Source organism: Cyrtonyx montezumae, unplaced genomic scaffold (genome assembly GCF_038088225.1).
Source record: "Cyrtonyx montezumae isolate F1298 unplaced genomic scaffold, pur_monq_1.0 scaffold_4, whole genome shotgun sequence".
NCBI classification, from domain to species: domain Eukaryota; kingdom Metazoa; phylum Chordata; class Aves; order Galliformes; family Odontophoridae; genus Cyrtonyx; species Cyrtonyx montezumae.
Window position 1 is genome coordinate 29,142,799 of NW_027072045.1, and position 15,995 is coordinate 29,158,793.

At 35.5% G+C, this 15,995-nt stretch overlaps 1 protein-coding gene across 10 annotated transcripts in view; it reads right to left on the reverse strand.

Annotated features, from left to right (window-relative positions):
• The window catches only part of KCNMA1 (potassium calcium-activated channel subfamily M alpha 1), a 422,031-nt gene that overhangs the window by 16,178 nt on the left and 389,858 nt on the right, over positions 1 to 15,995 (reverse strand). For all 10 annotated transcript variants that reach the window (XM_065746496.1, XM_065746495.1, XM_065746491.1 and 7 more), the window contains 2 exons: positions 6,172 to 6,285; positions 2,870 to 3,000 (listed from right to left, as the gene is read on the reverse strand). In XM_065746496.1, coding sequence (XP_065602568.1) covers positions 2,870 to 3,000; positions 6,172 to 6,285 — 245 coding nt within the window. The remainder of the gene's footprint in view (positions 1 to 2,869; positions 3,001 to 6,171; positions 6,286 to 15,995) is intronic.

A 15,995-nucleotide genomic window follows, 5' to 3' on the forward strand; every position in this document is an offset into this window, starting at 1 on the left:
TTCACTTAAAACATGAACCATACAAGCAGTCTTCATACAACACACACTCATGCACTTCGGCTGAAGCCTGGGGAGACCTATGCTACCAAGTCATCAAAAGGACAGTGTGGATTTTTGAGCTCATTATTATCTTCTGAGCAATGATCTTCAAACTACCACACTGTGAAGCACAGGCTTTGGAATATACTGCTTTTCTGCAGAGGACAAACTGTAGATAGTCTGTAGGCAAGCTTTTGAAAAGTGGATTTCATTAAGTGAACTATGAAATAAGAAAATAAAAAAGATTTCAAACTTGAATTGTCTAATATTGTCATTTTATAGGAAATAACAAAACACCAGCAGAAGGTAGTGCCTTCCATTATTCAGATTTGAATCAGTGACCATACTTCCTGAGATTTGTTAATCCACTATTCCTATATTAAGAAACTTTTATAAAAAAAAAACAGGAATAATGCAACATTGTTTAATACTATTGAATTAATATTCAATAAATCAATAATTTAACCAAAGGATTATATTTAGCAATGTGATTTGTGGATACAACTGTGCATAAAAGTTCATATAAAAGCATATTTTCTCTCTCTTTTTCTACACATAAACCTCTATATGTAACTTCTGCATTGTCTGGAAGTCAGAAAGAATGCTGCATGCATGGGTATTATTCGACTGTCAAATATTCCATTTTCTAATCTTTCTTGCAGCTGTTTTACTACAAAACTCCAAGACTGTAAAAAGTGATTCATTGTTAATGGGGCAGTTCATTCATTGCACATTTGTATTTTAGCTCATATGAGGAACTTGCACTCCTGAAGTAACAACAGAGATCATAAGTTGGAACTTTGCTATGAAAATTAACAACAAAATTGAATCACTAAGTGGATTGAATATTGAACTATTTTCTTCTCTCAAAATGACCTGGCAAAGAACGGCACAAGGTGAACTATTTCTTTATAGCACAGAATTCCTATGCAACTAATAGGATGAAAAAATAACTGTAGGTCTCACAATTTTAGATTTTGGTTTTATCTTGCCAGCTGTGGGTTAAAACTAGGCAGAATAAATAGATGTCGTTTCCTAAAAATAAGCAGAGGAAAAAAAAAAGAAAGAAAAATAATGAGATAATACAATGCAAGTAGACTAGTTTGAGTGAGAAACACTCCCTTCCTTGGAGGATGGTGAAAAGGAATGTACATCCTTTCCATGAGAATATGGATAGTAAAGGGAAACCATCTCATACTTCTTAGATCTTCAGAAGGGTCAGGAAGAATGGTACTTTTCTGAGTGTTTACTGGACTTTTCAGGAAGAAAACTACACTGCCCCTGGTAAGCAAAGTGTTGAAAGAAAAGAATGGATGATGAGCAACTCTAATTGACTGAATTCTTAACTTATATGCTTGATTAGTATTTCTCCTAAGTCCGAATTTTCTACTCATTGTCACATTTACTTCTCTGGCTTCAGGCTGCACTATCTCTGACATATATGACTACTTAGATAAAAAAATACTTGAAACAAGTCTCTGTTGAAAGAAATATATCAGAAATGAATACAACCCTGAAAGTGGCCTTGAGAAAGATTCATCCAGAGACACTGCTTTAGATAATAACGTGAGTAGGTAAACAGTACTCAGTATAACAATTTGGAATCTTCATGTGGAATTATTCCTATTTACAAGGAGAAAATGATAAATATTTCACTCATAGAGATTTTAATTAGAGAAGGTACAAAGTTTGGTTGTGCTTGCTTAGGCCTCCTGAGTTTGTTAAGTCTGCCAAACATGGCCAATAACTTTCAAAAAATATTTTCAGAGTTTATTGCAAACTCCTAGGCTGCATTAGAATAAAATTTTATCAGTGTAGACTGATACTATTCAGCTGTGGATAGAACATATAAGGAATATAGCAGAGAATGAAGGTATGAAGCATAGGTAAATAAATATGAAACATGAATCAAATATCAAATATCAAATAACAAAGATCATTGTGAATTTTTCTTAAAAGCAAAAAGCTTCATTCTGAATTTAGGTGAAGGTCTTTTAAAGAAATCAGTCTGCTCATTTCTAATATTATGTGAGGTTTACAACAGATGATTTCTGGTACCATGGAACTCTATTCCAGGGAGAGCTCAGAAAGCCCATATTCAGCTTTTAAAAAGGATTTGTCCTTGCTAATTCTAATAGAGCTTAATGTTCTTCTGAATGAAGTGTGGCTTAGAGAGCAAAACTTCTCAAAAAAGCCAATATGAAACAAGGGAGGATGAAAAGGACTATGACTGAGATGTTTGCTTTGAAACTGTACTATGCATACTAAAACCCTAATGTAGGAAGAACAAAATGCCATTATCTGTTGTTTCCAGCATGCACTTATGGCTTGATTAATATAACAACTAATTTGAAAGAGAGATTACAGCCTCTCTTCACACAAGCAGAGTCCACTTGATGTGTACAATGGCTTTTGTATTTAGTATGGCTCTATCAGTGTACTTCAGCACCCACAGTACTACTGATGGCTACAGGAAATTAAAAGCTTAAAACATGGTTGACACTGTCTGATATACACTGTGAGCATAGACTGACATACTGAATTTGGGTTTCAGGAGGGAGATTCAACAGTTTTTTAAGCTATTATCCTTTAAGCTGGACAAGAAACTCTGTTTTTAAAAATGATGGGTTCATGGTCGTCCTAGCTATCCTACTTGCTTTGGATCCGGGTCTCTGGATCTAACAGATAAAAATCCTAGTAAATGTTCTGGAATGTCTCTTGACATTAAAGAGAAAATTATATTCTCCTGACTACCTGCACAACACAAATTCAATTTTTATACCCTTTCCCCATTAAGTCCGATGGAAAGAAAAATGTTTTGTTTGCTTACTGCGCTCATGAGAGAGTCCAGCACACTGACAGCAAATGCGGTTCCACATGCAAAGGGCTGCGTGAGGTACAGTTCTGTGTCTGGGTCATCATCATCATCTTGGTCCAGGAACTGAACATTTGAATCATTTACTAAAAACAATAATCATAATAATACTATTATGAAGTACTTCGGGGTCACCAGCATATGACCTTACATATTACACAGTCAGAAAGAAAAAGAAACAGCTTATGTCAGGAAACACAGACTTGTGCCTTTGACGTCACTGAAAATGAAATCAAGATGGATGTGAAAATGTGCATTTACACAAAAATCTTTTGATCTGTATCTTGCTCATGAGAGGTGACTCTTGCTCTTCATAGGTAAGTATCTCTTTGCTGTAAAAGTAGCTTTGTGGCACCACCTGCCTGCACTCGATCCACAGAGATCATCTACATATTGAAACAGTCCTGGTATTTGTCAGGTACAGTGGCTAAGGTAGTATGCATGTATAGTGAAATGTCATCACAAGACACCAAGTTAAAAACTCTTTCAAAAATAGAGGCTGCCCATAAAACGCTGATTTAGCCCACAGGCATCTTTTAGATGTGCTGCTGTGATTCTTACTGTAGTGGTGTTAATGCACTTACAGCTCAAAAGAGGATACACTATCCCTTTAACATGCATTTATCTGAATGAATGAACAATATTCCAGCTATTTTCTTGCAGCACTGCCTTTTGCTCAAATATTTGTCTCCGTAACCTCACTGCCACAAATTCTGTATTAGCCAGTGTGAAAAAGCATCTATATAAGACTGCTTTAAAGAGAAGCTCAAAATAATATTTGTAATTTGAACTTCCTCAGACATTTTTACTGTCACAGCTAAGGTCTCTACCTCATGCCTCTAAAAATAGTTGTTTCCCTGAGATCAACTTATGAAGTGGATCATATTTCATTATGTATTTAATTTCAACATTAGCCCTCCTCAGAAATGAAAGAATAGATTGCTTATCAGTGTCGTTGAAATAATATTTAACTCATCAAATGACAAATTTATTTGAAGTTCCATGCAAATAAAGGAACTCAGAAACTTCTTTTTTTTAATATTTTCAACTGCATTCTTTGATTATGCCCTGCCTGCTGATTCAAGTCGAGAAGCTTAGAAATCAACTTGAGAGCTGCTGTTGGTCAGGCTTCTTAGTCTCTTAGGCTCTAGACTTCTTAGTTTAGGAAGTCTGCCTGCTATTCTGATCATCCTGTGTAGTTTCATTTTCTATTCACTCCTTTCTCAACCTGTATATGCTACCAAATATGCCATACTTTGCTAGCAAAACATGAATATTTACAGATAAAGCCATGTTATACCCCTCCAAAAGAGATGAGTGTTGCTATCTTCCTCTGCGCCAGCACTTGGCCACGTCCAAAAAGCATACCAGGACCAGAGATGAAGTAGGATTTAAAAACCATACCTTCCCACTTGCACATGTAAGCATGCAAACTTAACTCCTCAGCACTTTAAATGGAGAAGTGTTCTGCTCTGCGAGCTGGAAAACTTTCACCCTAGGAAATGCCAATATCTACACTATTCCTTTCTTTATACAATGGCTATCAATTTATCCTCCAGGATCTTGAGCAAAATAGTATTTGAAAGCCTGACGTATCATTTCAAAATGTACTTTTTGAAGAGCTTGTGCCTTAGTTTAATTTGCTCACTGAGAGCAGGCACTATTGACAGTAGCATTCTTTCTCCACTTAGATCTGGCAGACTAATACCTGACTTTGACACTCGCTTACTAGTTGTGCGTGGTGTCAGCTTCCACAGTACTACAAATCTAATGTGAATCCTGTGAGTGCTGCTTTATCCCCAGTATCTTTATCTGCCTGATAAAAGTTAGCTGCTGTGATGTCTATGAAAGGTCTCCAGGCTGGGTGAGGTAGGCCTGGATGTCTGCTGCTGCACTGCAGGAAATGTTAATCAAACACTGCTTGCAGAAGCTTCTGAGATCTCTCTTTATGGGAAAAACACAGAAGCTTCTATGCTTTTTTTGCCGTTTCAAAACCTGAACTTCAGACAGACAGCATACTACCCCCAAAATACAAATAGCTGAAGGGAAAGCGTGATACTGGGGGTTCTTTTCTGATATCTTTTACTTCTTCTTTGACTTCCTGTGAGCACTGCTAAGGCATGTCCACCAAATTGACAATAGGCTGAAATAACAAACAGAGAAAGAGAGAGAAAAGGAGAGAAAAATTGGCAGGGGGAGGAGGAGCCCAGGAGGTGGGAGCCCAGGCCAGAGAAAATGAATTGGTGAGAGGTGCTATGAAAACAGCCGGCAGGTCAGACGAGTGTGATCAAAGGTTTACTGATGCTGCGTGAAAAAAAAAATCATTAAGAAAGGCCAGAACAAGACAGTCAATTTCAACCAGAACCACAAATAAAACACATTCAAAGCAGTGCCATGAGGGTAGCCCCTCTGATACAGCCAGATAAATAAAGAAAAAGCTGATGACAGTAAGAACAACAACAACGGAAAATAAGACAGTGACGTGAAGGAAAAAGGCACTTCTTACCCAGTTCAGTTATCATTAGAATGTGGGTTCCACTGTTTTTTTCCTGACTGATTGAAACCAAAGGCAGAAGTTTGCCAGGCTTAGCTAATAAGTAAAAAGTATTTAAGGGGAAAAGAAAGTACAGAAAGAGAATGAAGTAAGGGAAAAAGACAGGTAAGGCTCTAAAAAATAAAACTGAAAAAGAAAATAAAAGGACAAAGGACCACAAATCAAGTTTGTATTTGCCATGAAAAAGCAGAACAGCTTCTGCACTTCACATCACACCACTTGACAACACAAATACCCACAGCTAGAGTGGAAATCAGAGCCTGGTTACCTAACATCATATTCTCAGGGGTAAAATATCTCATATTGTTATACAGAGTTTGGTTACACATGATTAAACAGTTCTGGACCACAAAGAAATAAACAAATAGCCTTTACTAAAATGCACAGAAAATGTCTGTTCATACTTACTGTGGGGTTTTTTAGGGATTTTTTTAAATAATCTTATCACAAAGAACCCCGCTTATTTGGTACACTATGTAAAAAACATCTTGTTTGTTAGTGTTTGTTTAAAGAAAATAGAGAGAACACACAGGAAAGAGAGAAATATATTTCAGTTATTCAAATGAAGTGAAACAACTGTTACTAATCTTTCGAGAGCGCAATTCAAAAGAATTATCAGAAAACATGGCAGTGTAAGATGCAGTATTTTCCATATACCACGTAAGAAGGGAAGTGTACATGATAGGATAAATGCTCCTCTTACCTAGCTCTGTTATAATAGGGATGTTGGCTCCTGTTGTAATGGAAGGTTGACGTAACAGGCCATGGACAGGACTGTTGTCCGGAGATGACCTATCCATACCAGGGGGTGTAAAGCCTGAAAAATAAAATAAAATAAAACAAAATTAAACGAAACTAATAAAGATATTTAGACATTAAAAATGAAAACAACTTTTTAGGCTCATAGATATAATGACAGAAATTCTTAAGAAAGAAGCACCATCAACAAGGAATTTCCTATACGTTAATTTTTTAAGGAAAGCACAATAAAGCCCTCTCATTTATTCATTCATTCATTCATTTATTTGTTTGTTTGTTTAGAAGTTTGACTAAATTTTCAACAATTATTTCTTAAAAGTGTAATCCTTCAGAAATACACAGCTTAATTAAACAGAGTAAGATGTTATTTGCTAGCTAGTGGAGAAGCTGAAAAACATTTTGTTATCCTAGGTACTCTATATCAAAACACACTAACTGTTTTGCTTGCTTAAATATAATCAAAAATAATAAATGCACACACACAAAAAGCAACTTCAGTTTCAGAGAGGTTTATTTTTTGTTTCCTTTTAGCAGTTGTCTTTGTTTTGGGTGGGATAGTTAATTTTCATAGCTGCCTGACAAATTAAACAGGATTATTTCAAGTAATCCTGTAAAAAATTATTTTTTCCTTAAACCTGAATTAAAATTATAGTGTTTTGTTTGTAAAACAGTAGTTTAACAAGCAGTACCTATGTGTTTCCATTAGTAAGTCCGACGTTCAATCAACATAGAGGATTTAGGATTTACTGTTTTCCAGGAGCAGTAAAACCAATAGTCCTTTTGCCTTTCAGACATACATTGCATAATCTGTAATTTTACGCAGATTATAGTTATAGAAATTCTGAGATGGAAGGACCTTTTCTAACAAAATAGAAAGAATGGAAGGAAAAAGACATACCTTTACAAATGGTATGTAAAAGCGATGATAAGAAACTAGAAATAGACTTACACCTTTGGGAATGTATAGAAAAGAAAGACGGGAAAGAAAACATATCAAGACGCACTTAAAGGAGAAAAGTTCTGCTAAGCAGCAAGGTTTATCTCAAGCAAACTAATAATTTTTATGTTGTCAGCCTGATTCTCTGCACGGTTTGAAATGAAGCTCTTGGAACTAAGCTCCTTTTTCTTAAAATTAAAAACAAAAAGAAACAAACAAAAAAAAAACAGGCAAAACCTTTGGAGTTTGATTGTAAATGGTTGAATATAGGTAGTTATATAAAAATTCATGCAACAGTGATCACAGAAATTCACAATTTGACTAATAAACTTCATCTCCCTTGTTTATTAAAGCTGTAGAAGGCATGGCAACGTTCATCTCATATTATCACTGCAGAGGTGATTGTGAACCCTGAGTTTGAATTTAGGATTTTATTTGAGACCAATTTTTTTTTTTTTTTTTTTTTAAACCACACACACATTTTGTCTGACTTCCTCGATTTCAGATCAAGGATAGATTTTTGACTCTCTTGTTACTGACCTGAAATGACTTTTATTTTTTCATACGCCAATTCTAAATTAATCACAGAAAAAATCCTGGTATAACATCATTATTTTCTTGCAGTGTGAAAACTGTTTCTCTCGGTTAAACTCGGTACATTCATCTCCTACTGAACTCAGAACAAGACGACACGTTTTTTTCTTCAGTTTATAGACTATTTTACATACTAGAAAATCTCTAATCTAAACTGCATTTTTCAACACGCAGTACTGGCTTTATATTTCCTTTTAGGAAGAATTATCAATTATTTTCCAGTGACAATTACCCTCACTATCAAATTACCTCTAAGCAACTCAAACTACAAGGACCACTTGATCTGGACTTCTTGACATAATGGATTTCTTGACTTTTATTTGATGTTCAGTTTATTTCTCCCTAAATCTTGTTTATATGAAATATAAAATAGGTAACTAATAAAAGTAGAATCACTAAGAAAAGTCTTAGCCCTTGAAAAGGTGGCAGTATGAATTTCCTATTTACAACATGAGGACTGCATGTAGAGGATGTATTACAAAAGCACCATTGCTTCTGCAAAAAAGCACCATTGCTTCTGCACAAAAGCACCATTGCTTCTGCATAAGGTTTGCCATTCTCAAAGAAAAGTACACAGAAACAAGTTAGTTAATATTCATCAGTTTCATAGAGAGGTACTCACACTACCAGGGGTGACTGGCTGGTCAGTGTCCGCTGAGTTCTCATTACTGATGGTGACCAGCTGGTATAGAGTCTGCCCTGGGATTACCCCCAGCAGCAGGTCAGCCAGATGTCCACTAACCCAAGCACCCTAGTGTTGTACCTCTGGGGGTATTCATGGAGGATCCACTCCCTTCTTTTTCCTGAGGGCTCTCCTCTCCCTATCTCAGGATGCACTCCCAACAAAATCTTTCAGTGAATCAGGCTCTTCAAATGGTAAGAGCACATCAGTATTTCCCCGTCAGCTAAAAGCAAATTGAAGAAAGTTGGCATAAATGCTTCTAAATTCTTCTTACCCTCTTATTACTGCAGTGTACACACATGCAGGCATGCATGTTTGTGCACACACACTCTCCATAGGTGGCTATTTGCAGCCAGCTCTCTCAATATCTTCAAATATTTGTCTTTCTAGACAAATGTCTAGAAATGTTAGAAGATTTAAGTAAATGTGTCATTTCTGTTAGACACAGACTGTCAGGAGCTCTGTAATTGCACACTGCACACACAGTGCATTCAGTCTGGAATGCAAGAATCACGTTAAAGGGATATTGTTTTCTCCTTGAATGAAAAACAGACTCATGAATAAATATTTTTTATTCTATGGTCCGGGAAGATATAAGAAATATTTGCTATTTTAATTTAATTTCCCTGCCTGGGATTAATTCAGACACCTCTACAAATCCACCTCTAAAAAGTATACAACTCTTGAAATATTTTCAGAAAAAGAATTGGAATTATTAAAGATTTTGTGTGCTTATGTTTGGAGTCCTAAGGCATCATCCACCTTTAGGTCACAATCCTGCTTCCAAGTCTTAATGTAAACTCTATAGATAGGCTATAAAAGTGCAGGAAAACTAACCTGCTTTATCAGAACTTTCATTTAAAGGCATGAAAAACTACAAGTGACAGCTGTGCAGATTCAGTGAATGTGACATTTTTGAATTTCTTCAACTTGACAAGTAAACACCTTAAATCGGTACTGCTATATGCATAATACATGACCTGTATTTTGACATCCATCATCAAATGCTGACTTGAGAAAATAAAGGTTTGTACGTCAAGGAATAGCACCCATAAAGCAGGGAGAAATTCAGGTCACAGGGTATTAGGAAAAGTCTATTTCATTACAGAAGCTGAAACAAGCTAAGGCATCAGATTTAAGATCCATTTTCTGCTGTGAAAAGATCCAATTCCTCTGCACAGAGCATTCATTTAGAAATGACATGGTTTCCTCACAGCCTCTTTTCATTTTCCTTTTCATATTCCATTTTCTCCTTCAGTCCCCAAACTTTGTTCCATTAACACTCATAAAAATAGTAAAGCAGGGATGATAGCTGTGATCTTATAACCACAGTGTCTCCTTGCTCAGCAAACAATTGAGGGAGTTGCAGCTACAATTGCTCATCGGGATCCATCTCTAGAGAAAAATTCACACAGTCACTTGAAGCTGAAGTTGTGTAAGGAAATACAATGACAGCTGGGGGCTTTAAAAAAATAAATAAATAAATCTGGGGTCATCCTACCACAGCTGGCAGTGCTGCTAGCAGCCATAAACTCCAAGGGAGGAAATGGCTTGAAGTTCAAAATTAGGAAATGATGGCACAGTTTCACAATGACTTCTGCCCACTGAAAACCCTGGCAATAATCACTGTTTGCTCTGCTTACACGAGGTTTGGAGCAACTGATCTGATGGTGGCCAAGTGATCTACCGCTTGTGCTGGACACAAACTGCTTTTTCTGTTCTCATGCAGTTCACTAACTGAGTAACGTCCTGTGAAATGCAGTAAGGCCTGCTCTATGAAGCAGTGAATAGATCCTTTTAGTTTGCTGATGCACTGGTAGGGGTTTACTACAGTTTTAAAATAGACAAATTTGGCTGTTGAATGGATGCACAACACTTGTATCCAACATGGGCACATTCACAAACCAGATTTTTATGCTATACTTATTAAAAAATCTTTTGTTCCAAAGATTCATAAAAGATACTTTATGGTTCCTTCTCCTTTCCCCTTTTGCCTCCCTTCCCTTTCAAAAGTTGCATGTTTTACTAAACTGGAACTATGTAGGCAGAATGCAGTTTACCAGATTGAAAACTCTAAAGGTTGTGGTCCTGTCATTAAAGTACCATGTAAATTGATAATGTCCTTTAATTAAGGCTATTCTGGGGAAAGGTGCCATGGGATTCGCTTGCTAAAGTAAGCACTTAAGTCCTCAGAAATATAATTTGTAAACCATACATGCTATGAACTAGCTCTGGCTCATCTGAGAAGCATGAAACAGAAATCATATTTTGAGCATAGTCAAGGAGCTTTCAGGCAGCAAACTGCCAAACACATTCTTGACAAGTGAACATGAAGGAATATGAGACAAGGATTTTCATTAAGCAAAGCCAGACAAAAAGAAATAATTCTCTTACAAAAAGAGCTCACAGCTATATCCCTTTGCTACTGTTTGCTGACAGTGTCCATTAATATTCTGTTGAATTCAATGTAATGATAGACTATACCTGTTATTCTCCGAAGTACAGCCACTGGGGTACACCAGGAAAGTTCAGCAGCAGTCATGCAGCTAAAAAGCTGCTGACATTCAAGGGAATCTGTTACAGCCATTCAATTTAGAAACAATTCTAGCTTCAAATGTCCCATGAGGTCTCAGACAGAGAGCTGTAGTTTGGCCTCAGAACCAGAATATCCTAAATTTCGACATCAATTCTGACTTCTATTGTAATTTGTGCCTGAAGATCTAAAAATTTATTGGAGATTATCTAAAGGTCTTGAAGAGAAGAGAAATGCGGGAGAGCAGATGTGCCTCTGTAAGCTCCAAGCTCCCTCAAGCTGCAATCTTAGCAGCATCTTCAGAGATGCTCTCTTCCATGTCTGGGCCCAAACATAGGCCAAGGTACAGCTACAAGGAATGGAGGGTGAAGAGGATACCTGTCTCAATTGTAACAAGCCTCCAATGCTTTGAGACTGGAACAACCCCTAGCGAATGTTGAGAACAACACTGCAGAGGAAAAGCTGCTCATCTTTCTTCTCTAATGTCTGTTCATTCCTATTCTGTTGAATTTCTCACAGTGAAAATGTCCAAACCAAAATTCTTATGCAAGCACAGAGCAGTGCTGATGTTTGCTCTTCCAGCTGCTCCTGGGTCCGTTACTGGACACACATGTTGAAAATGTAAAGGAATACCACTCCTTGTACTGCTCTAGTGGGGTGGAGTTCAGTTGTAAAATCAAAAATTAAGGGAAAGACTGGAGTTTCAATATCTTGAAATCTGCGGCTGAATGATACCACATTGTTTCTGTTTTCAACCTGGAGACTTTTTATTCACAGGCATTTACATTAGTCTTCTCCCAGTTTGACACTCATTTAGAGTATCACTATCAACCACACACAAAGCTCCATGATGAAGTCCTTCTGCAAACGCCTGATTTTTACACAAGATTTCATACAGTAATTACCCAGACCGTAACTCTGCCCAGGTTCACCACAATAACTTATATAACTTAAAACTACTAAAGCAAATGAAATTTCTTTATCAAAACCTGTCAAAGCATAGCCTTGATATTCTCTTAACACATTCTTTGCTTTTTCTCTTTTTGTTCAGGAAGGACCAGTAGAATCAAAGACACACTTGAAAAGAAGTAGAAGAGATATTCATATTTGTTCATTCAACATGTCGTGGATCAGCAATTATCCAAAACACTTACCGTGGAGTATACTTACATCCATAACATCATCAGAAATGATAATTCCTGCCTTTTTTACCCACTTCAATTATAGCATTAGTCTTCAAGGTGCTCATTTATTGAATTGTTTCTACTCTCCATTTACTACTTTAAAAGGTTTCTATGCTAGGTACTTCCTAAAGCATAAAGCTGGTAGCATCTAAGTACAGCACATCTTTGCAGCTAAAATAATTTATTATACAATGATGCCAAATCTTTCTCAGTTTGATCAGTAATAGACCTTGCAGATTGAGACCCCAAACAAAAATAGATAAATATGCTGAATAAAACTTATCAAATAAATCAAGCTATATTACCTAGTTCACAGAGACAGATATTCATTAAATACAAATAAAATGGAAACCTTACAATTAAAAATTGTATATAATCATGTTAGGCAAGACTCTACATTATGTCATTATATCCTACATTATATTAAATAATTTTTTTCCTTAGTAAAAATGGAGAGCAAAGCCTGATCCCTTAGCAAGCAAGCAATATTTTGATAAATACATGAAACAATGTTGTCCAACACATGATTGGCAACTACTGGGACATAAATTAAGTGAATTTCCCACTGCTGCTTATGGGAAAATTATGCAGATTAGAATTTGATTAGGTTTATATCATGAGACTCAATTTGGACTTTTAATCTATTAAGCTCCAATAAATGAGGCATCTGAATAGCTCCCCTGAGCTGCAACAGTAATAACCTCAGCAGTAATTTTTTGCAATATGTATTCTGATAATTTCTTTAGCAGATGAAGTTAAGAAAATTCCACATCTTTAAGTACGATTACTTTATAGCTTCTACAAAATTTCAGGTGTATGCAGTGAGGAAATGGATCCATACAAAATGTTTAAACAGACATTTTGTGATAATCAACATCTGTCACTCTGTTCTAGCAATATTGTTTTTCCATTTACTTGGTTTTACTTATGTTAGTCTTCATGATCTGTGTGGGCTAAACAGTGCCAGCAGACTTTTAAATTGCTCAGGCTGGAACTGAGCTGGAAACCTATGATAAGATTTCATTAAGTTCTCTATAGGCTGAGTCAAAACTAAAATCCCACACTCAAGGCTGTCTTGGGGATCAAAGATTTAACTGGTAAGGCTAAGGCCTCATTTTATCAAAGAAATCTGAACTGGATTCCCAGAAGTGAGTGCTGAGACAGGTTGGATTCAGATCAAGACCACCTCTAATTTATATGGCAAAGGTCTACTGCACATTTCCTGCAGTTTAATCTATTTACAAGTATCCATAAGTTCTCAAATCTTACTTCATTTTGTAAAAAACAACTCTTGGCAAAGAGTGACAACTAGGGGGCATTTTGTGTTCATGATCAGTCCTGTCAGATTTCACCATATCCTGTCACAACACTTTAGCTGACAGGATGCCATAACGCACATAGACAAGTGTCAGTATACAGGTGGCTCCCAAAAAATTAAGTTCGTAGGACTTGATTAAATGCTTGGAATAAAGGGAATATTTTTTTCTTTTGTTTCTTTGCATTTAGGTGTGTATATATTTTTAAATATCTTAACAGAGAATTATATTATTAACACAAATTAAACATAACATCAAATATATTGAGGAAACTATATTAAAGAGAAGTGCGTTAAAATAGAATTTAAATATGTTAACAGAGAATTTCCTTCTGGTCTGGCATACTAAAAGGAAGATCCTCCATAAGCCAAGATTTTTTCAGAGAACTCCAAGTCAAACTCTTTTTTGTCACTCAAATGCTGCCTCCTGTAATACACACAACTCCAGAATAATAGCTCTGCTAAAGACATGTCATATATGAAAACAAATTTGATATTCTGCCTAACACTAACTCAAATAACTTCTGGACAAAAGTTTTTCTCACCCAGGTACAATAGGGCTTGGAACTAGGTGATCTTTGTGGCCACTTGCAACTCAAGCCAATCTATTACTCTATACTACATCTCTGCTGCAGTCTTATCAGAACCGTGCAAATAACACATGGTGCCCAATTTTAAATGGGAATAAGGAAATAGGGATTGGATAGAAAATACATACACAATGAAACTTTCTGATCATTCCTACTCCCCTTTTTTTCACATAGAAAACATGTAAACAGAAACTGTACAGTTAAGGAATCAGGGAGAAATTGAAGTAGGTCTGTAATTGTGTATTTTGAATTATGAACTAATAGCATAACGTTTGCTAATAATGTTATGTAGACAATGTCTGAAGAAAAACAGTGATAATACTGTTGGCACCCTGTTGGTAAGGTCTGAGAACCCCTGTTTCACTCAGTACAGATTCTAGAACCAAAAAGGAAAAACAAACATTCATTGCCTAAGTTTGCAATATTTTGGCTCACAATTTTTCCCATCTTCACTGTATATAAATCTTAGAAAGAAAAGTAATTAATTATCATGATGGAGCATCTCACATTATTTCAATATTTTGCTAAGATCTTTAAGGGTTTTGCTTATCTCACATAGTTAAAATGTCTTTGTATATATTAAAAAAGTACCAGCATAGGTTTATTTACATCAACCTTATATTTATTTAATTTATATGGTATTCAAAATCAATTTTTACTAGAAATCAAGCTGGTAAAGACAACAATAATGGTAAAATGTTTTGTGGTATTCTTTAAGTAGTGAAAATTAAGTAGCAACTATAAAATATATGATGTGGTATCTAGTACAAAATACAATAATTCTGAAAATTTATGAACTCTTTCTTATTTTTCAGCATCATATTGACTATTTACTGTCACTCACTCATCTAAACATTACTTTTGGGTTTAAAAACACCTTAATAAAACACTTAACACATTAACTTTCCTACTCGATATTATTTATTGAAAGGTTAAACAGATTATTAAATTTTTTTGTTTTCACATTAGAATTTTAGTAGTACCAGTATTAGTGGAAACAGCCATCCTTTGAAGTAGGGGCTTTTAATATTTCTAAACCTCTATTTCTTGTTATCTGATTCTAACAAATATTCAACTTGAAATGTGGATTTTTATTAGAAGTGTGAGGTGCTTCAAAAAGTTTGATAATGAAATATAAATCTGCAGATAAATAACATGGCCTACTTCAAACTACATAATGTCAAAAAAATTAGTGTTTCTTTACATCTAACATGGCTAATCACAGTACCATGAAAGACAAAAATGTAAGTATATAGGTAAAAATACATATATACATACACACACACACACACACACAGAGGAACTTATTACTGAAAAGTTTAAAGTTACAGTTCTAAGAAGATGTCTTCATACAGGAACAGTTAGAACATGAAAAATGTCTAAGTTATTGAGGATTTACAACAATGATGGTCTTTAAAATACATAAATTAAAATCCTAAACAGAATTGCACAAGTATATTCTATTAATTTTATTTTGGTTAAAGCATAAGCATAAACTGTTTTTGAGCGAGTTTATTCTTGTCAGTCATGGAGCATTTGTTCTTAAGGATTTCTGATACAACTGTAGCATTATTTAATCCAACCCATCTTTCCTCAAGGAACACAAGAAACAATTCCCCTAAGTTTTTCTCAGCACCCTCATGACATGGACTGGTTTCAGCAAAATCTCTTTGGCTTTTTTTTGTTTGTTTGTTTGTTTTCATTGATGATTTCTCATTTTTGCCCTCAGAGATTCATTCTAAGTCACAGAACAAGCAGACTGTTACAAATTTAGCAGAACTAAGAAATTCAATGAAAACACCTAAACTCATTATTCTGCCAATATATTTGAAGAAAAACTGTAGAACAAATCAGGAAAAATATCTGAGGCTGCTCTGAAAGTAATGCCTCCTATTTTATTATGTTGGCTTATGATCTTAGAAGCAGGTGGTGG